The 14,983-nt window shown below is 34.3% G+C and overlaps 1 protein-coding gene across 1 annotated transcript in view; it reads left to right on the forward strand.

The window, feature by feature from the left end:
* SHOC1 (shortage in chiasmata 1) overlaps positions 1-14,983 on the forward strand; it is a 56,622-nt gene that overhangs the window by 16,822 nt on the left and 24,817 nt on the right. The window contains exons 7-14 of the mRNA XM_070430877.1: positions 547-700; positions 3,104-3,205; positions 4,789-4,897; positions 5,130-5,132; positions 7,789-7,880; positions 8,636-8,878; positions 12,980-13,393; positions 14,547-14,666. Coding sequence (XP_070286978.1) covers positions 547-700; positions 3,104-3,205; positions 4,789-4,897; positions 5,130-5,132; positions 7,789-7,880; positions 8,636-8,878; positions 12,980-13,393; positions 14,547-14,666 — 1,237 coding nt within the window. The remainder of the gene's footprint in view (positions 1-546; positions 701-3,103; positions 3,206-4,788; positions 4,898-5,129; positions 5,133-7,788; positions 7,881-8,635; positions 8,879-12,979; positions 13,394-14,546; positions 14,667-14,983) is intronic.

Genomic DNA, 14,983 nt, shown 5'->3' on the forward strand with positions numbered 1-14,983 from the left:
TGAATGCATATCAGCTAAGAATTCAAATTTACTTCTAAGGTAGTAGTTCTAAACTTTGGCAACACATTGGAATTACTTGGGGAATTTTAATAAAATACTGAAGTCTGGGTCCTACCCACATATATTCTGACTTCATTGGTCTGGTGTGTAGCTCAGTTATAGAGAATTTTAAAACCTCTCCCAATTATTTTAATCATTAAACCTGGTATAGGACATTAAGTGATTATGTTCTAATTTAAAAATTTAGAATTTTTTAAATGTATTAGCCCAAAAGAAGACATTCCTGCCTCTATGGATATTGTACATCACTAATATAATCAGTGACCATACAAGACATTACTCAGAACATTGCTTATTATGTAGCAGAATATATTTTTGGCTGCTACACTTCTATTTTTTAAAGATATGCATAGTATTACAATTTTTGAGGGTGGGTTTGGTTTAAAATTTGTTATATCAATTAAACAAATATAACTGTTTATGAATTCAGAAATCTTTATTTGCAAAACCTAACTAAAAATTTATTTTACTTACTTATCATTTCAGTCATCAGTGTTTTCTGAGTGTGAATTAATAGCTCCAAACCTTGATCAAGAAGTTGGTATTCCATCACCTTCAGAACTGAAGGAGTCATTACACTTAGTGCCAGAAATAATAACTCACGAAGATGAAAATGAACATGAAAAGCTTTTCAAAAGAGGTGAAGATTAATTTAAAATTTTATTACTTATAAAAACTACTTAATAATGTTTGTTATAAAAATTCTTGTTCGTTTTTTTCTCAACCTCCAGATTTTTAAAAAAGATTCTGCAGGTTATATGGCAAAATCTCAGAATTATTGATGAGACTCTTTTCTCATCTTTCTCTTTATATGCTTGCATGCTTAAAATGTCTCTGAAATTCATCTGACCATTTCAAGTTAATCACACTAATAAAGCTAAGATACCTATGACTGTATTACTTTTTTAGTTGTTTTCTTTTCTTATATAAAATGACAAAGCACTAACAACTTATGTGCTAACTTCAGTTAAGTACAGAGAAACTCATAACCTAAAACTTAGATGGTTTCATCTCAGTTAGACTTGGTACATGTTGTTGAATTCTTTTTAAGACAACTTGGGCCCAAATATTTAACTCCCCTCTCATAAATTTCAGTTGAAATTATGAAAGACATAGAATATTAGAGGAGTGAAGGAGGATTTGTGATACCCATTGAGAACAGGGTTGCTTGCTATCCATAGACCACAGACTTGAAGGAATTCTGCAGACAAAACTAAATTGAGGGAATTACTAATCAGCCTACAAGTCAAAGCAAGGGAATGAAAAGTCAACCTGAGTATGTGAATAAAATTTATACCCAAACTTGAAAATATAGCAGAGCTCAGAATGCAGGGTGACCATGGGCTTTTCAGCAGGACACAAATTTATGAATGCTAATGGTAAAGGACAAGCAACTTTATTGGATGACTGTGGTATTACACTCCCAGCATTTCCTTGGCTCTGATGGTGACTAAGTAAGAAAGAGGCATTACCACAGAGGAATGAACAAGCTTACAAGACATCTATCCTATATAATAAAAGGCTAATATGCAAATCAACCAAGCAGTGGAATGACAGGTCGCTATGACACATACTGACCACCAGGGGGTAGACGCTCAACACAGGAGCTGCCCCTGGTGGTCAGTGCGCTCCCACAGGGGGAATGCCGCTTAGCCAGAAGCCGTGGCAAGTGCAGCGGTAGTGGCAGGAGCCTCTCCAGTGGTGAGCAGGCCTAAGCCATCAGTCAGACATCCACCGAGGGCTCCTGGACTGCGAGAGAGCACAGGCCAGGCTGAGGAGCCCTCCCACCCCCCGAGTGCACGAATTTCTTGCTTTGGACCTCTAGTATATATATAAAAGGCTAAGTGACCGACCGTATGTCTGTCCGACCAACAGACCGGCCGGTACATATGACGTGCACTGGCAATTTAAAAATAAATGTTGACTCGCACATGTGCGATACATATAAAGCTCTCACTGGCACCAATTGCATGCATGTGTTTCAATCTGTCATTGTTGATCGTGAATTTGGTTGTTTTTGTTGACATTCTGAAACTGAAAGAAAGCTGCATCGTCAACTGAATATGTCTAAAGAGCAACTATTGGCTCAATGTACTTCTGAAGCCGAAAGAAGCCAGCATCGTCAACAGAATGTATCTGAAGACCAATTATTGGCACAACATACCATTTGAGTGATGATTCCGTCGATTCAATGGATGATGCCTAAAAGAAAAATTTTCCCATCGAATTTCTTAATAGTATTACTCCTTCAAGAATGCCATGTCATAAATTAAAATTGAAAGTAGGTGCAATCATCATGCTACTGAGAAATCTTAATAGTAAATAGGGTCTTAGTAATGGTACTAGATTTATTATCAAAAGATTGCAACCTAACATAATCGAAGCTGAAGTATTAACAGGATCTGCGGAAGGAGAGGTTGTTCTGATTCCAAGAATTGATTTGTCCCCGACTGACACTGGCCTCCCATTTAAATTAATTTAAAGACAGTTTCCCGTGATGTCAGCATTTGCGATGACTATTAATAAATCACAAGGACAAACTGTAGGAATAGGCAGAGTAGGAATATTCCTACCTGAACCCATTTTCGGACATGGTCAGTTATATGTTGCTTTCTCTCGAGTTCGAAGAGCGTGTGACATTAAAGTTGTAAATACTTCATCACAAGGGAAATTAGTCAAGCACTCTGAAAGTGTTTTTACTCTTAATGTGGTATACAGGGAGATATTAGAATAATTTTAATCAATTTATCAATCATTGTATCAATGTTTTTATATCATGTTTTTGTTGTTTTTATATCATGTTTTTGTTTTTATATCATGTCTGTTATATCATGTTATTTATTAATTTATATATTATTTTCATATGCATTTTACTAATTTTCTTTCATCTCTGACACTTCAAGTATAGAGAAAGGGCAAATAGCGATATTAAAATATTTCTTTTAATTAATTTCCTTTCAATGTGCACAAATCCGTGCACCAAGCCACTAGTTTATTATGCTAGTACTTTGGCTGAAATAGACTGCCTTCCTTTTCTTTCCAGATCCTACTACCAAGCATGTAATTGACACTGAAGCTATAAAATGCAGTTCCACAGAGATTTTGGCCATTCAAAGCCAATGCAAACCAGAGCACCATAAACCAGGTAGAAATTTTGACTAAATCATTGAGTTTTCCAGCCCTGGCCAGTTTGACTCAGTGGATAGAGCATTGGCCTCCAGATCAAAGGGTCCTGGGTTCGATTCTGGTCAAGGGCATGTACCATGGTTGCAGGTTCCTCCCTCGCCTGGGCTCTGGTTCAGGATCATGCAGGAGGCAACCAATTGGTATGTTTCTCTCATATCGATGTTTCTCTCTGTCTTTCCCCCTCTCTTCCACTCTCCCTAAAAATCAATGGAAAAATATCCTTGGGCAAGGATTAACATAAAATACTTTAGTTTATCAGAGGTTACCTATATCTGATGTAAAAGTACAGTGCATTCACATACAAAGTCTGCTATGGGACGGTTTTCATGTTTAAAATTTGATTATTGTAATCCAAGGTATTATATTTTTCTCTTATCTGTTCTTTTACATGTATTACTATCACTAACTCGTTATCCTTCTAGCATCAAAACTGAATACTTTACAGAGAGAGTTACAAAGATCAAGGAAGAAAAATAGAGGAAATAGCATTAATATTAAAAATAGGAATCTTACAATATTATAACTCAGTAAATGAAATTTTATATTTTATCTTAATAAGTAATCTTGCTAATCCTTGTTATATTTTTATAAATTTAACCTTTTTAACCTCTCAAAGAAATCTTATAATTATTGTTAATGTTATAATTTTATCAAATTTGGAATCTTAGAATAATCTTTTGTTCCAGTGTAATGCCAAATTGTGTTGTTTCTTAACTATGTTGATGATATTTAACTATGTTATTTAGTTATATTTATAATTGGACCATATTAATAATCTATTTGGAAGTTTATTTATTTATTTATGAAAGTGATAGGAACATACTGACTACTTATGAATAAATAAGAGTCAGTTTGTCAGGCCCACCCTATTAAAATGTAACTCTGCTAGGACACCTAGACCCCAGACTTATTAAGGTGAAGGATTACCCACCATTAATACTACTTACTTAGCATCACTAATATTTATTCTGGAGGTTAAAATAGTAGTGACAACAAAATTGTCAGAATTAAAAGCATGATTACATATAAAGCTCTTAGAATTTATCTTATATAATAAACTCAATAAAGTTTAATTGTCAATTGATTTTTTAAAATATATTTTTATTGATTTCAGAGAGGAAGGGAGAGGGAGAGAGAGATAGAAACATCAATGATGAAAAAATCATTAATCTGCTTCCTCCTGCACATTCCAGACTGTGGATCAGGCCCACAACCTGAACAGGAATCAAACCATGACTTCCTGGTTCATAGGTCGACGCTCAACCACTGAGCCATGCCAGCTGGGCCCAATTGATTTTTTTAAAAACCACCACTATCACAGTTGAGACACCATGAAATGTATGTGTAATTGCTTATATAGATGAAAAATTAAGTTATTTTGTATTTCAAGTAAGCCAAGTTTTTATTGAAAATTTTTTTGTTGTAACGTAATGATCAAACATAATAATTGCTAACAAAAATTCTAAATTATACTTAATTTTATTCAATGTTTATGTAATATTATGATTTTTAAATTTGTATGCATTCTAGAAGAGTTAGAAGAAGAGTTAGAAACGCCATTGCCTCCTCTACACCTAGCAAACCAACAATCTTCTGTGAATTCATTATGTACAGGACTTCAGACATTTCCATCTTCTCCTGCTTGTGAAATGTAAGTAAAGATTATATCTAGAACTCCAATTGCAATTCAGATCAAGCAGTTTTTAATTAAATCTCTTTATGTAAAGGCAATTTCTAAGATACCTCTGTGAAAAACATTCTAAGAGAAAGAACAGTGTCTAAAGTAAGCAACTGGGGGGGAATATATGAATATACATGTACATACTTGGTTTTACATGCATAGAATATCTTTTGAAGGACACAAAAGGAAATATGGAAGCTAGTAAGTGATAGAGCCAGGCTCTTTTATACTTTTAATATTTTGAATGTTAATATATTACTAGTAAAAATAAACAACTTGAAAATTTTATACCATGTGATATACATGTAACTTAATATTTTCCAAGTTAGATTAGTTTGCTCTCCTGGAATAAAGTCACCCATTCCTCTGTTTCTTATACCACTTATAAAACTAGGAACATAACTAGTATAGTCCCCTTCTTCCTTACTTTAATCCTGGAATTTAATGTGTCCTAAAATAGCACATTTTCAGAAAAATTACCCCCAAAAAAGTCTATAAATCTTGAATGAATTATTCTGAGAGTGGGCATCATAGGAGCTACAAGCAGGGTTTTGAGTTCTTAGCTGTGATTGGCTGATCTATCAGAGGAGAATGCTGTTGGGTTACCAGGAGCAACTCATCCCTAGCTGCAGATTCCTGGTAATGTTCTGAGAAAGGTGTCACAGCATAAGGTGGAGGGGTCTGGCATTGAGGGATTATCATCATCATCATCATCCCTGGCAAAGATTTAGGTCATTTGAAGGGTATATCTGTGATACAGAGAACTCTACCATGAACTAGAACTCCCTATATCAGACATGAGCTCTCTAAAAGCAGCATGGGACAAATATAGAAAATACCTATAATTTGTCCAAGTAGTTTGAGTCCTTCTGTAGGATCTATACTTTCTTTTTATTGCTCTTTTACATTTTTTTATTTACTCCACATACCATGATCCTTCTGTTAAGGCAGATTGGCAATCTGAAACAGAAACCAGCAGAAAATTAGTATAATTTTGAATTTTAATTTGATATAAAAATATTTACTTAAAAATAAGTTATATATCTATTTATTGTTATAACTAAAATGTCTAATGATAATTTATGAAACTTATCTATGTATTAAAACTTGCCAAAGTTAGAACAAGAGACTAAAATTAGCCAAGGTCGTAAGGTCATTGAAAACAATTTAAAGTGGTCTCATCACCACTACATTCATTAACAAGCAGTATATCACTTCCATTTGGTTTGTGAGTTATAAAAACTTAAAAATTCCTATTTAAAAAATTGATTTACACCTCAACCATGAAACTGCAAACAATGAGGAAAAGTATTAAAATAAAAATACAACAGAAGGGGGAAATAATATATAATATTATTGTATTTTTAACTTGCTTTTATGACTCCAATTACGTTGTTTCAGGACACATTTTGGCTGGAAATATACCTAGTTAACACATATTTTTAGTGCCTACCACCTCTAAAACTCTATGCTAAATTTTATGGGGCTAAAAAGAAAAGTCTGTATGGCATAAGATTTAATTTCCATACTAACTGATTTCTGAATTGTGAATATTTTCATATATAATCAAAGAAGATATCAAATTCAGATATGTCTTCAGAAATTTCCATTAAGCATAAAAATACATGTCTATATTACAGTCTCCTGTTGGACTTGGCCGGCCTAAATATTTCCCCTTCTTTTTACTTTAAAATAATTACCTACAATCAGATGTGTCCAGTTGCCAAAGACCTTGGTAAGGTTCAAGAATTGTCTAGATTCTCAAATTTTGCCACTACATATCAGATTATTTTATTATGTGGGTAAATTGGATTGTTTAGACATAAAACCTAGCTTTCTTAGTCCAGGACTGTCAATTTAACTAGCAGTACTTATCATTAGCATGCTCATATCTACATTATAAAAGGCCAAGTGGCCGTAACGCCATAACGACCAAATGACCGGTCACCAGGAGGTGCATTGATGGGTCCCTTGGCGGTGGCGGGAGGGACTCTGAGTCTTGCTGTGTGGCGGGTTTAGGTCTCGCAAGATTTCACGTGCTGGGCCTCTAGTATGTTTCATATGAAGAGAGAAACAGAATACAATCAGTTGTTATTTAGGAGGGCTTAGGAGGTTTGGGGGCATAGATTAAGGGGGTTGTGAATTAATGCTCACTTCCCTACCAAGGCTAGCATCTTCATAGTTGTTGATGTGCTATAATTTATATTGATTGTCTGCATATTTTCTCCCTTTAGGACCAAAAATGCACAAACAGACACATATCTCTCACTCACACACCCATCAGAATTGAAGGAACTGAACTAAATGTTAGGACCTGTCACTTCCTGAGAAGGTAGAGCAGACAGAACTTTTTCATAGTTCTGATGCTCAGCCAGTAGAGGCTCCAAATTTTTGGTTTAGAATGGACTTGGGGACAGCAATTTTGTAAAAGTTGGTGTTGAAACTGCTGTTTTGTATGGTAAGCAGAACAATTTTATGTAAAAAAAATATATATTTTGAGTGACTTATAAGGTTGGTGCTAGCACAATTTATGGAATAAAGTGCTAAAACCTTCCCAAGTCAGCCTCCTCTGGCTCCAGGTTCACTGAGGGAGATAGAGGTAGTAATAAGTTACCAGCAAGCAGGACCAATGAAAGGGCTGACAAATTGCCAAACCTTCCCAGGGGAGGAGAAAGGAAGAATTTGAAATTTGGTCTATGGAACTCTCTACTTCAGCTTATACATTTATAAAATAGTTAATTCTTCACTTTGCTTTTGAATGTAAAGAACTACTTTTCTTAAAAATATTTATTATTCAAAAAAGACATAATATTATTAATGTATTAAACTCTAACTCCTTTCCTCCCCCCCACCCCCAATAGTTTGCTTACTGCTGAAAAATCAGCTAATGAAGACTGTACAGTGTGGCAATCTGAAAGCTGCAGAAGCTTTCAGAACTCACTTTTGCTTCCAGGTAAAGATTAATTGATTTTGAATGCTAAATGAAGTGTATAGACAAAAATGTACAATCAGTAGAAATGTAATTGTCTGATTCAATGTTTATTGTTATTATTACCGTCATTATAAAAAGACACAGTTCTAAAATTAGAATTTTAAAATTCATAATCCTAATTTTGGGTTGATGCTTAAATGCAGATAAAAATGCTAAGTAGTCATGCTACTTCATTTCCTCCAAACATTATGATTTGTCCCTATTTAGGCTAAAGGTATTGAAGCAGAAAGCTCTGTGCCTTGCTATCTAAGCTGATAGTCATCATAAAATCGGATCAAGTTTATCTTCTTGTTTAATCTCATTATAATGAATCAGAATTTCTGTTTAAATATACCTTATGTTAACTCTTCAAAAATGTTGTCAAATGTACTAATTTAGTAAATGCTAAAATAGTCAAGTAGTAGTCCCATCTCCTACTAAATATTAGAATAATTTTAACTTCGTGATATTTCCACAGATTAAAGTAAATTTTTATATGGCTACTATTGCTGTAATATTTTGAATTTTTACACATATTAGCATCTGGAAGATGAAATACCAGATATCGCTTTAAGTTTCACGTTTTTTCCCTAATGTGTGAAAATCTATTTCACAAGAAATTTTCAGTGGTCCTGTGTATTGTATTTTCCATCTCTTGTGCTCTGTGAACTGTTTCAGACTATTTGTTGTGTGTTGGTGTTGTTGTTTTTTTTTTTTTTGCATTGTTGTTTTTTAAGTGCCAAGAACAGAAGAGCCCAACAGTCAATACTCAGTTACAGATTTGAAGAAGATATTTTCAATTGAGGAAGAAAGCCTTGTGGTTACTCCTGTGAGCCCAGAGTGGTGGAAACAAGCAGGACTAAATCTGAGAGTGACAGAAACTTTGGAACATCTGACTACATATTTCAGCGATCAGGATCTACCTTCTGATGACACTAAACTGGAGGTATTTTTGCCTACAAAAGTACCTGAACTAGAATGTAAGTACATAATAGTAAATACCACTTGTATGAACATTTTCAGGTTGAGACAATATTAGATACAGGTGATTGGGGAAATATAACTAAATTTCAGCATTCAATATTAGCTCTGGCTCTGCCAGAATTTATAGCTTTGAGTTTCACCAAACCCCATTTTCTTCCTTGGAAAAATATGAAAATTTAACTAGCTAAATCCTAAAATCCTTTTCGGTCCTAAAATTCTACAGTTTTGAAATTCCTAGCCATTTTCAATTAGTGACTTTATTTTCTTTTACAAACAATTAATTGCCATCTCAGTTTCTGTTTACGTAGCCTAGACACAAACCAGCAGTGTTATTTTTTTGACAGCTGAACTTTGCTCAGTAATATCTTATGATCTCTCTTCAACAATGGAAAATCTTCCCTTGTTACCAAAAAGCTTACTCATTTAGCATTTTTTTACTTGTATAATTTAAGAAGACAAAAATGTCTTTTGAATTTCAATCTTTTGAGTTATTTTGGTTGCTATATATGCCATTATAGTAAATGGAACATTCTTAATGTGAATTATATCTTTTTGAAGTATATATGTATTATTTAATAAACAATAGTTGAGTTGGAAAAGTTTACTTTTAGTTTATTATAGAGTAAATAAATATATTTAAAAGTGAATTTTAGAAATTATTGTGAATGTTAGGATATTGCTTTAAGGAGATAAGAATTGAGGTAAGAATTGTTATTAGCAAGGGATCTTTCAAAAACAGAAGACAGAGGGCTTTGGATATAGTACGAAGAAGAAGAAATAGACTTTATGAAGCAAATGCACACCAGTCTACCCAAAGCCTAGATGGTTATCCCTGGTAGAAGAATTTTTAAAGAGATTAGGTCAGAGTGCTAGACAAAGAAAAGGGAAAGGAAGATTTTATGGTGTCTTCAAATATACAGCATCATGTATTAAATCTATAAAATTATATAAAGTCTTTATTATCATATGTAACTATTTTAAAGTTAAAATAAATAATTTGCCTTGATACCCAATAACATTATGATGATAGTTTAATCTGATGTTCAAAAAGTAAATAACTGTATCAGGGGCCCATGGTCAAGAGAAAGTAATAGAAGAAAATAAACAGAAAAATGAAATAATAAAGTTTCTATTTACCTGTTAAACATACCAAGATATCTCTAGAAAATAGCTCAGAAATTTCAAATTGGTACCATTCAGATTCTATTCAGTCCACATATTATTGATCCATATGGTGTTTTAATTAGTTACCAACATTAAAAATTTGGAGGGTTGTCATAAATGATCTGCATTTTGAAATTATCTTTATGATTCCAAAAACCAGGCTTGTTTTTTCAATAATATATTTTATTATTGAAAGGAAGGGAGAGGGATAGAGAGCTAGAAACATCCAAGAGAGAGAAACATCGATCAGCTGCCTCCTGCATACCCCCTACTGGGGATGTGCCCGCAACCAAGGTACATGCCCTTGACCGGAATCGAACCTGGGACCCTTCAGTCCGCAGGCCAACGCTCTAGCCACTGAGCCAAACCAGTTAGGGCCAGACTCATTTTTATATGGCAACATTTGGCTGGGGCCAATAGCCACTCACCATTTTAGAACACACACCCTCTAGTGCACCATGGTTCTCAGTACTCACAAATTGAGGCTAACCCTTAGTTGTCATTACTCATTACATTCATCATTACTCTTGTACTTTTCCAGTTTTGTGTTATATTTAGTATAGTTAAGAGAAAAGTAAAATGTTTCTTATACCAATACCTCTAATAAAAACAAAACAAAAATAAAAAAATTCTAGACCATGTTTTAGAAGGAAAAATATAAAATTTATCTTCCCAAAGATTATGATTTAAGCCCTAGCCATATACTTCCCTAATTTATAATATTTAGCATTTTTGTTCAAATAAATTTTGAGGTATAATTTATATATAATAAAATGTGCCCATTCTTTTTTTAAAAAAATATATTTTATTGATTTTTTTACAGAGAGGAAAGGAGAGGGATAGAGAGTTAGAAACATCAATAAGAGAGAAACATCAATCAGCTGCCTCCCGCACACCCACCGCTCTGGATGTGCGTGCAACCGAGGTACATGCCATTGACTGGAATCGAACCCAGGACCCTTCAGTCCGCAGGCCGACACTCTATCCACTGAGCCAAACTGGTCAGGGCAAATGTACCCATTCTTAACTGTACAGTTTTATGCATTTTGACAAATGTGAAACTACCATCATAAATAAGATACAGAATATTTCTAACACCAAAAAGTTCCCTTGTGTCCCTTTGCATAATGCAGTGATTCTCCCTCCATCTCACTCCTCTCCCCTACCAGCTTTCACCCCTGATCCCAGCCAAGTAACTACTGGTCTACTGTCTATCACTATATATTAGTTTTTCTTGTTATAGAATTTTATCTATAGAATAATATAATATGAATTCTTTTGTACCTGTCTCCTTCCACTCAGCATAATATTTTGAGATTCACTCATGATGTTCTGTGTATAACTAGCTCTTTTCTTTTTATTACTGAGGAATTTTTCATTATATGGCTGTATCATGGTTTGTTTATCAACTCTCCTGAATCCCTCCGCCCCAGTTTTTTACCATTATTAATAAGACCACTACGAATAGTCTTGTCCAAATCTTTTTGTGGACACGTTATCATTTCTAGAGTGATTATTTAGGAGTAGAATTGCTGGGTCTTGTAGTAGGTGTATGTTTAACTTTATAAGAAACAAATTGTTTTCCAACTTGGTTGCACCATTGTACATTCACAACAGCAATGTGTGAGAATTCCAGTTACTCTATATCCTTGCCAACACTTAGTATCAAGAGTCTTGAATTTTAGTCATTCTAATGGGTGTTTTGTGGTATCTCATTGTGGTTTTAATTTGTATTTTCCTGATGACTAATGATGAAAAGCATCTTTTTACATGCTCATTGACCATTTGTATATCTTTTAAATATATATGTATATAACAGCTTTATTGAAATATAATTCACATATCATATAATTCACCCATTTAAAGTATACCATTCAATGTTTTTTAATATATTCATAGAGTTGTATAATCCTCACCACAATCAACTTTAGAACATTTATACCAACCCCAAAAGAAATATTGTACTCATTAGTAGTCACTCCCCATTTTGCCCAGATATGGAACCACTAATCTAGTTTCTGTATTTACAGATTTGCCTATTTTGGACATTTCATATAACTAGAATCATATAATATTGGTCTTTTATGACTAGCTTCTTTCATTAGGGTGTTTTCAGGATTCATTCATGTTGCAGCATGTGCATATCTTATATGAAGTACTAGAGGCCCAGTGCATGAAATTCATGCACTCGGGGGGTGGGGAAGGAGGGCTCATTCAAGCCTGCACCCTCTCACAGTCCGGGAGCCCTTGAGGAGTGGGCCTAAGCTGTCAGACATCCTTAGCGCTGCCACGGAGGCAGGAGAGGCTCCCACCACCGCTGCTGCGCTCACCAGCTGTGAGTCTGGCTTCTGTCTGAGCAGCACTCCCGCTGTGGGAGCGCACTGACCACCAAAGGCAGCTCCTGTGTTGAGCGTCTGCCCCTGGTGGTCAGTGTACATCATAGCAACCAGTTGTTCCGCCGTTTCGTCGATTTGCATATTAGCCTTTTATTATATAGGATTGTTCAAATATTTTGTCAAATTGTTCATTGGTTTTATTTTAAAATTAAGTTATAGGAGTTCTTTATATCTTTTGGATACAGTTCTTTTTCAGGTATATGTAGTGCAAGTACTTTCATTTGGTCTTGGCATGTAAGTTTTTGACCCGTAGAGTAACTGTTACCTCCAAAGCTCTAACTGATAAGTCTACTAGCAATAGGGCTTTTCTGGAATTCCTTTTTGCTCAGTAACCTAGTTTTAGTAGGAAAAAAAAGATGTGCTGGATTTTTATTCTATAATAATTTTAGTTTATTCAGACCAAAAATTGATTTTTAAAGCTGTGAACAAAGTGCTGGATTAAATTATATTAATAAGAACCCATAACTAAAAGTTATCCTAGTAGAACACTCATTTAGGCATGGAAATCATTTGGATATTTTTATTTTCTGTTTTCAGCATGGCTAGACCATAAAAGTTGTTCCTCACCTATTGTACTTATGAATGAGGAATCTACAAGTGATAATTTATTACTTCAACAAAAAAGTCCATCTCCAGCAGAAGTACCAGATCTGTGTTTTTCTGATGAATATAGCTCTGTTCATAGTCCAACAAAAGAGGAAAAACCAAAGGATGATCAAGAACTAGTTAGTAGTATAATCCAAAATAATGAAAATAAAGATTGCTTGGAACTTGACTGCACAGAACTATCTACTGAATCAGCGTCCTCTTCAAAAATTGAAAAAGCATCTTCTAAATGTAGTAAAAGGCGGGAGAATCATTTGGACCTTTTGAGTGACTTTATTATGATGAGAAATAAACATAAAACTTGTACCTCAAAGACTGAAGTCACAGATAGCAATGAAAAAAATGGTGGGTAATTTAGTAATATTTTGGCATAGATATGATAGCTTCAAGGACTAAATGTATATTTTACTATAGAAGATAAAGAAACACCTGGCTGGTGTTGCTCAGTGGTTGAGTATCGACCTATGAACCAGGAGGTCACGGTTTGATTCCTGGTCAAAGCAAGTGCCCGGGTTTGCTGGCTCAATTCCCAGTGTGGGATGTGTAGGAGGCAGCCGATTGATGATTTTCTCTCATCATTAATGATTCTGTCTCTCCCTCTTCCTTCCTCTCTGAAATCAGTAAAAATATATATTTTTTAAAAAGATAAAGAAACAAAGCTCTTCCAGGTAGAAAATATTATTTTTCAAACTTAAAGAAAATGTTATTGATTCATGATATCTATTGTGCATGCAGAAAGATATGGGTATAGATATAGATGTAGATATGTATTTAAAATGTCTTAAGTAACGTTTGAACTTCTAAGCAAAGTCACTATTTGTAAAACTTGCTTTCTACAACTTAGCCATACAGATTCATATTATTTCTAACTTTTTTTTTTATTCTGCCATTCTTTTTTTCTTTTAGAGGAAGAAGAAATTTAAATTATATTTTAATGTATACTAAGAACACTTTGCCCGGTGAATTGCTTAGTCTTTTTAACTGTTTGAGTTAACTGTTTTACATTCTGCTTATAACCATATCAAAGGTAGTATAATGTGTCATATCATTTTACTTCTAGAATATGTTTGACATAGGTTACCCAGATGAAATAACTATGAAAATATTTATGTGTAAGAGTTAGAGCATACTTAGGTCTTACTATTCTATATACTATATTTTTAAAATATATTTTTATTGATTTCAGAGAGGGAGCGAGAGATAGAAACATCAATGATGAGAGAAAATCATAGATCAGCTGACTCTTGCACTCCCCCTACTGGGGATGGAGCCCACAACCCAGGCGTGTACCCTGACCAGGAATAGAACCTTGACTTCCTGGTTCATGGGTTGATGCTCAAATACTGAGCCACACTGGCAGGGCTAAATAGTTCAATTTAATACGATGTGTTTCAAAGAACTTTAGCAATGGTGGTCATCATAGAAGAAAACGTTTAAGTAAAGCAACATTAAGTTTCTTCTGAACAATGCAAATTAATATTTTTATCAGAATTTCAAGATAAAGAAGAACATTCTTTGACTCTTCAAGAAGAAAGTCCTATTGTTTATACTAATAAAACTGTAGAGAAAATAAATCAGGAGAGGGGAGCAGACAATGTCATTGAGATTCAAGCATCAGGTATGCTATGCTTTTAAGATACATTCAAATTAATTTAAAAGTCCTTTCTGGGGTATCTAGGATATACCTCATTTTCCATGTAACTTTACTTGTTTCAGATATTTCTTTATTTCCACTTCTACTTTCAAGTTATTTCCAAACTTGGAAGGCCCTATTCACTGCCTCTGCCTTCCCCTTTGCCCTACCCCAGTCCACTAAGTGTTATTTCTTCTTTTAAACTGCTGCTTCCCTTCACTCATCAGAAAAGAGCAAACCGCTCCAACTCTTATGCCAGTCTCAAAAATGATCTGCTAATGGTTGCTTTCTCTATTCCCTTA

The sequence above is a fragment of the Myotis yumanensis genome, unplaced genomic scaffold (assembly GCF_028538775.1).
Source record: "Myotis yumanensis isolate MYYU_CA2020_CCGP unplaced genomic scaffold, mMyoYum1.0.hap1 SCAF_12, whole genome shotgun sequence".
Taxonomy (NCBI): Eukaryota; Metazoa; Chordata; class Mammalia; order Chiroptera; family Vespertilionidae; genus Myotis; species Myotis yumanensis.